The sequence below is a fragment of the Quercus suber genome, unplaced genomic scaffold, assembly GCF_002906115.3.
Source record: "Quercus suber isolate HL8 unplaced genomic scaffold, Cork oak 2.0 scaffold_239, whole genome shotgun sequence".
NCBI classification, from domain to species: Eukaryota; Viridiplantae; Streptophyta; class Magnoliopsida; order Fagales; family Fagaceae; genus Quercus; species Quercus suber.
This window is the reverse complement of record NW_027069696.1, coordinates 999,511-1,007,300: the sequence shown is the minus strand read 5'-3', so window position 1 is coordinate 1,007,300 and position 7,790 is coordinate 999,511. Positions and strand designations below refer to the sequence as shown.

The 7,790-nt window shown below is 33.5% G+C and overlaps 1 protein-coding gene across 1 annotated transcript; it reads right to left on the bottom strand.

Annotated features, from left to right (window-relative positions):
* Positions 1 to 902: 902 nt before the first annotated feature.
* On the bottom strand, positions 903 to 4,883 carry LOC136070529 (formin-like protein 11). The gene is made up of 4 exons (XM_065780571.1): positions 2,845 to 4,883; positions 2,574 to 2,764; positions 1,864 to 2,099; positions 903 to 1,771 (listed from the first exon to the last, which is right to left on the bottom strand). The coding sequence occupies exons 1-4, from the start codon at positions 4,557 to 4,559 to the stop codon at positions 1,043 to 1,045; spliced, it is 2,871 nt and encodes a 956-aa protein (XP_065636643.1). The 5' UTR covers positions 4,560 to 4,883; the 3' UTR covers positions 903 to 1,042.
* Positions 4,884 to 7,790: the final 2,907 nt, after the last annotated feature.

Here is a 7,790-nt window from a genome sequence, read left to right as displayed (position 1 = left end):
ACAATTTGATCAGATCGGAAGTACAAATTTGTCTAATTTGACTCTACAGTAATTCATTGCAATATATTGACTTCTTTTTAGTATAAATTGTTGCAAATTGGAGAAGGGTGATTTGAACCCTAGATTGTGGAGAATAGTTAATGTCATTGAGTTTAGAGGGTTTTGAGTTTACAATTTTTGATTACATTGGTCCTTATTGGGCCATTTTATAAAATTTTGAATTTTCTTTATTTTGAATTTTTAATGAGTTATTACCATGTGAAAAGGAGAAATTTGTATCGTGAAGAATTTTTGGATGGCATTCATGGCAAAGTCAAAAGAATTTTTTTTTTTTTTAATGAATTTAGTAATTACATATGTTCTTGTTACAGAGTTCAATCTCTTGATTTTTTACATAGGGGAGTAGGTTGAAAGTGAAAAGTGAAACCTAAAAGGTTGGAAATTGGTTTGTCGAAGTTTATAATCATTGCATGAAGAAAATTCTGTAGTAGATAAGGTGCTAATTTTGATAAGAAAGGTTGTTGTGAAAATATGGTGTATTAGACTATCAGTGCTTAAAGGGGCAAAAGGCCAAAAAACTACCAAATAAAAACAAGCATTGTGCAGTAACATAAACAAAGATTGTTTCGATTGAATCATATCAGACATTCTACAAAGATTGTTCGATTGAATTATCTCAGACATTCTCTTAAACAGATATGTGCTTGACAAGCCACTGCCCCTAATATAGGTACAAAATAAATTTGTTCAGGGTAGAAATTAATGACTGTTACTGTCTGGTTTTGTCTTTCCTAGCAGCAACGTGTGAATTCTAATTTGGATCTGCATTTAGGTGTTCATATATACTATTATTTGTCATTACATTTCCTCAAATAACATTTCAGTCTATTCTACTCAATTCAAACCAACAGTCCCTTAAAATCAACCATTGCAAACAATTCAATCTACATATTTCAAAGCTCTATATAAAAAAAAATAAAAAAAAATGTTACAACCTGATTGGTAATGGGCTGTATATCTTGAACACAGCAAGCAATTTAGCCTACCGGAATGGTGCCAGAGGATTGGGACTACGTGGGGCTTTCGAGCTTCTAAGCTCTTTGCAAACATGGTCTAACATCCCCAGAAAGTCTCTCACAATGACAAATATTCGAAGTGGGTTGGCTTCGTCTTTGCTCACGTCTCCATGAAAGTACTCAGTAATTTCTTTGACATGTGTAAGGACCATATTTTCATCTCCCTGCAACTCTTTCAGATTTTTCTCTGCATAATTTAGGAAGGATCTCATTGAGTTGACAAAGTTCGCATTTTGTTCATCCCTACACAAGTCTTTATGTACTAGATGTTGCAGTTTAGCCATTCCATCTGATAGGTTTGATACAGAGCTTGCAATAACATCCAAGTCAATTGCAGCTGTCTTTTTCACATTGTAGAGTTCAGTACTTAGACCAGAAACAAGATCTAGGCCCATTCTTCTGTAATCTTCTTCCTTCTCTTCAGCAGTTTGACTTTTATTTTTCTGGCTGATCCTCCCCATAATGCTATCTGAAACTCTAATTCCCTCTGACCGGATAATTTCTTGAACGACAAAGTGTAGTAAGGTAGTTTTCCCATCAGTTCCTTTCACATCAGCAAGTTTAAGGAGGGCATCAAGCTTAAATGCTCTAGCACCTCCTCTGATAGTTCCAACATTCATACGGTTGCCTGTTTTGAGCACGGCTTCAAGTAGCTTTAAGAAAAGCCTGCTTGATCTAAGTTCTTTGCACGCCTCCTAGTAACAAATATAAATAAGATTAAGAGTGATCATTGTATTGAAATCATTGGTTTTGATGAAAAGTGACGTGGTTGTGATTTGATGATTACCTCCAGCATTGAAAAAGAGTTCCTCAAGTGAACCACCTCATCTTCAAAAGTTTCTCTGTAGAGCATGGCTTCAACTCGTAGAAAGGCAAATGGTATCCTAAGAATTAGTTTGAGAACCTTCTCAGCAGACCCCAGTTCATTAATGTCTCCTTTATAGCTACAGAGCTTAGCCTCTTCTTCCTTGGTAAGTACCATCTTCACTAATGCCTCCAGTTGTTGCAAAGACAAGCCATTCCCTGCTTTCCACCATTGGTTAAAAATTTTAATCAGGTGATGGTATGTGTATATCTGCACTTTAAATTGTTCAAACACCATAAATTGTATGTTGGAGATAGATTCTCTTTCCCCAGATCTTAGTTTTGAGAAACTTTTTAGTAATTTGCAATTTATAATCCATTTGCTGGAACTACAGGACTACAAGAGCCATCATTCTTCAAAAATTCTGATTAGTCATGCAACAAATAGAAAAAAAAAATAACTGTAGTGCAATGCCAAAATTTCTTGATCAACAATCTTACAAAATGACATTCAAACTTGAAAGTCCAATTCTAACATAAGTGCTAGAATTCACCTAGCAAATTAATTTAGGCATTTATAAAAATAGTGTGTTTTTAGTTCACATTTATTGTTACTCCATGCTCCTGACCACTGCATTCTGAAAAGTAGTACTTTATCACAATTACTTATTGTTTAGAGCTTAGAAGTTTTACCTTGTATTAGTGCTTCACATGCTTCCTCAGCAGACATATTCAAGGCTTTTGACAATATAGTTATGTTCTGTAGTCTCTTTGGATCAAGGACATGCTTGCTTGGAGAAGGAGTCTTGCTCTTTGCTTCGTCACTCTTCATTGAATTTTGTAGATTGTATCCAAAAAGTGATTCAATCATTTCCTCGTCAAACCTGTTTCATTATTCATAATATGTTCAATGCAATACACAAAGATGAAGTAAATTGTAAACAAAGAAAATAAACCAACTTACTCAAATGAACTTGACCGCAGCTTATCCCACACCATAGAACGATCAGGGGCAGCTCTAACCTTGTCCCAGTGGAGTGGCTTCAATTTTGGTAATGGAGTTCCATCTTTGCCCAATGGAGTAAATTGAGGCAGTAGAGATGGTGGAGGAGGTGGGCCTTTGGCAGAGATATTCTTTCCTTTCAGAAAAGGAGGTGGACAAGGTGGTGGTGGAATGCAAGGTGGAGTTTGTGGTTGTTTTGGGGGGGTTTGAGGAGAAGATGGCAAGTCTCTTTGTGGAGTAAAGTTTGATCCTGATGAAGAAGCTGAATTTCTTGGAGATGAAATATTTGGCAATTTGAAAGAACATGAAGCTTTAGATACAATTCTAGTTGAAGAAGGGAAAAATGTCACACATGGGGGAGGAGGGGGTGGAGGTAGAGGAGGTGGTGGTGGTGGGGACTTTAAACTTTTCTGACACGCTGAAGAACATTCAAATGTTTGTTCTTCCTGTTTATTATTGCTTAGAGATTGTGAATTTCGTGTTGGTGAAGTTGATTCTCGGGTTGAGTCAAGATCTGGGTTAGGTAGAGGCATTGGTAAATCTGTAGAGTTGGCCAAGGAAGGCTTAATATGTGACTCTTCTTTAGAGAAAATTTCTGATGTCTCACCAAGACAACCAGCTGAAGCATTGGAATGCCTGACATTTGAAGAAAGTGATTCTCCAAAAGAATGGAAAGATTCATCATCAGAGGAATGACATTCCATGGGAATAATTTTATCACCAGATGAAGAGTTACCACCATCTGATTCATATTTGATTGACTCATTATCCTCATGAACAGATGTAATTTCCCTTGTGGAAGAACTACTAGCATTATCTGATTCTATCCTTAAAAGTTCTTTCTTTGATTCTTCCCCCTCAAGCAATGTAAATTTTGGGGTGCTATGATTTGATGATGTGTTTACAGTTTCACAAGTTTGCTTGAGATAACAAGTCTGTTGCTCTAAATCAGTACCTAATGAATTAAGGTAAAAGAGATCAAGGCCAGTATTTTGGCTCACCTTGCTTGCTGAATTTTGAGAACTCACATTCTTTAATTTACTTCTGGTGCCTCCTTTTTTGCTGTAGACTGACACAATTCTTGAGGGCTTCTTTCTATCTTTTCTGCGTTTCCTGCAGACCCAGATGAGTCCAAGAGCACAAACTAAGAAAGCAGTTCCTGCAGACACACTGGTTGCAATAAGAATTGTTCTTACTCTGCCTCTATCTCCATCCTGTTTCTTGTGGTGTGGTGGGATTGAACTTGACCTGTGTGATGGAGGATGAGGATGGGCATGGGTATGCAGCATTGGAACATGAACAGGAACTGGAGCTGGAGCTGGAGCTTCTTCAGGTTCAATGGATGGTGATGGAGAGGGTGATGGGGACAAGTGTTCAGAACCTCTATGTGATGGACTTCTTATGTGGAAGCTCTTCAGTCCAAGTAGAGCTCTAAACTTTTCCACTATTAAAGCACCCTTTTCTTCATTCTCATCTTCTCCTGAAACTTTCGGGATGTTGTTTTCAATCCTATCACCATTGTCCTCTCTGAGGTACAGCTGCTGTAAGCCATGAGCATTTAAATCTCCTGCTGCATTTAACACAGAACCAGCAACAAAAATGTTGGTGTATTGTAATGATAGAAGCATGAATATGATGACGAAGATCATGCGGAGAATCTCAGAATCATAACCCATGTTCTTGCAACAAAAATCATCAAAGGCATCCAATGAAACTTTCTGCTCATAAATTTGCCTCTCCTTTTTGTTTCATTCTTTTTCTCCTTTATTTTGAGTGGTGTTGGTAATGTGCAATAGAGATCAAGTCAGAAAGCCTTTAATGCTACTCCAAGGAACCCCTGAGCCTGGCAGTTGTTGTACTGGGCCTTCTTTACTTCTCGATTCACGTACACACCTCTTCTTATCTCCACAAATTCTTCTGCAAAACACTGTTAATATGCATCATACCTTGTCTTCTGGAAACCTTTCTTTTACATAATTTTGACTCAATCTTTTTGTCTTATTACCTTTTATGCCTTTTATTAGAGAAAAGCTGAGCATGTTTTCTGCTCCAGTAGCTTATCATTTTCTTCAGTTGTATTGATTGCATTTTAGAGTTCAAAAGCTTTTAATATGTGATACTTTAGAGGTCATGGATTTTAGAGTTGAAAAAAGCTTTTAAGTAGCTAAAAGTCATCAAATCAAAACAATGCAAAAAGGCCCTAGGTGGGTCCAATGTTGTTGGGCTTGCCTAACTATTTAGAGGGTGATAGTCTAAGTTTTCTCCAACCCCCATAATTAAAAGGGAGGAAGAAAAAACAAATGGTCCATCACTTTCTCACGGTGATCTTCCATTAAGAAACTAAAAGAAACACATCAATGAAAAATCAAGATCTTCATTGTCGAATTATGGGAGGCTAAGACTGCTAGTCTCTTTCCCACACTTTTAATGGCTCCACTTAGAAGTTCATATATGTTGCTGTTTTTTGGTTCACTAAGTGGTATCTATGGTTTGGTGGGACTAAAATTGATTTCATAACCTTATATAAGGCATTGGGCTCTGTGTTGTCTCTCACCTAACCATAATAAGAGAGATATGAGTCATACCTACAACATACACTGCTGTAGACATAGGCAATTGGCTTGGCCTAGAGGTAACTTGGAATTGAAACAAACACTATGTGGTGACTGACGAGGGACCACATTGGATATTTTTCTACATTGGGGACTGGACCCAAATCCTGAACCATTAGTATGAAACCAAAAAAATACCTCAACTCAGCTAGATAAAGAGGCTCACTAGTTTGCTCAAAAAAGAAAAAAGAAAAAAGAAAAAAAGAGGCTCACTAGTTTATAAATCTTCCAAGAAAAAGAGCAGAAAGTGCTGCTTCAATCTTACTTTCTAGCTTGTTTATTTTAAAGACTAATTGAGACGCGCAGCTAGTCAACTACATGGGTTTATTTATTTTTTTAATTGGCTTATTTTTACATTTGTTTATGTATAATTTTTTCAAACCCAATTAAAAAAAAATATATATATATATACAACCATATTTTTGTCAAATTTCAAGAAATAAGCAAATAAACTTTCAGTACAAAGCTAATCCAAATGCATGCTAAAACACATAAATATTCATTTAAGAGAATCAAGAGTACCTTGAGGCCTGAGATAAACAAATATGAATCCAAATATTAAATTACTCTTTTTAAGTAGATTGTATTTCATTTTATTTTTGTTTTTATTTTATTTTATTTACAATTAAAATTAAAATTGAGAAATTAATTAGATCTGAACTAATGTTTGTATGTTCTTGTGTTGATGTTTAAATCTGTGATTGTGTTCTTGTTCAAAATGAATTAGATCTGAATTGATGTATTTTATTGTTTTTAATTTTTTTTTTAATTTCGTTAAAATTAATAAATAATTTTTATATATATTTAGAAGCTGACATGACATTTTTTTAAATGCTAATTAAAATTTTTAATTATTTTTTAATTGGCCACGTCAGTATTTAATGTGCTAGCAATGCACTCAGTTTGCCATCTAAGGATATGTTTGGTACACTGAAAGGAGATCACAACAGAAATTGTAATCTTTATTACTAGTAATAAAATGTGTTGTAATGTAATAACTAAATATATTCATTAGTTTGGTTGTGAGTTATAACATTAGAATGAAACTTAACATTTATTTTAGGAAATATCTTATTTATACAATTATATCTCCTTAAAAATTATTATTTTTAAATTTAAGAGAGACATGTGTTATTTTTTATGATTTTTTATTTTTATAATTGCTAAATGTATATGGAAAATTTGTTTATTTAGAAATATATTAAGTTTTGAAATTATTACACTTATTAAGGAATAACTAATACAACCTTTTAAAGAGGAATAATTATTCCTCATTTTGAAGAATAGCTATTCATAAGGAATGATTATTCCATGTAATAAAAATATAATCAAACTAAAGAATATCTAAATCATATGAATAACTATTACATTACAATGCCTATTATAGTCTATTAAACATGCCATAAGTAATTTCTGTTAGTAGGCTAACGGAAAGGACCAAAAATAGAACGCGTTAATTGATTTAGGGACTAAAAGTGGTAAAATTAAAATGTATGGACTAAAATGAAAAAGATTCAAAATGTTGAAACTGAAAATGCATTTACGCCTAAAGATAAAGAGGCTCACTAGTTTGCTCAAAAAAAGAAAAATAAGAGGCTCACTTGTTTATAAATCTTCCAAGAAAAGGAGCAGAAAGTGCTGCTTCAATCTTACTTTCTAGCTTGTTTATTTTAAAGACTAATTGAGATGCGCAGCAAGTCAACTACATGGGTTTATTTATTTATTTTTTGATTAGCTTATTTTTACATTTGTTTATGTATAATTTTTTCAAACCCAATTAAAAATATATATATATACAACCATATTTTTGTCAAATTTCAAGAAATAAGCAAATAAACTTTCAGTACAAAGCTAAGCCAAATGCATGCTAAAGCACATAAATATTCATTTAAGAGAATCAAGAGTGCCTTGAGGCCTGGGATAAACAATTATGAATCCAAATATTAAATTACTCTTTTTAACTAAATTGTATTTTATTTTATTTTTGTTTGTATTTTATTTTTTTTACAATTAAAATTAAAATTGAGAAATTAAGTAGATCTGAACTGATGTTTGTATATTCTTGTGTTGATGTTTAAATCTGTGATTGTGTTCTTATGTGTTCTTGTTCAAAATGAATTAGATCTGAATTGATGTATTTTATTATTTTTAATTTTGTTTTTTCTTTTTTAATTTCGTTAAAATTGATTGATAATTTTTTTTCTTATATTTAGAAGCTGAGATGGCATTTTTTTAAATGCTAATTAAATTTTTTATTATTTTTTAATTGGTCACGTCAGCATTTAATGTGCCAGT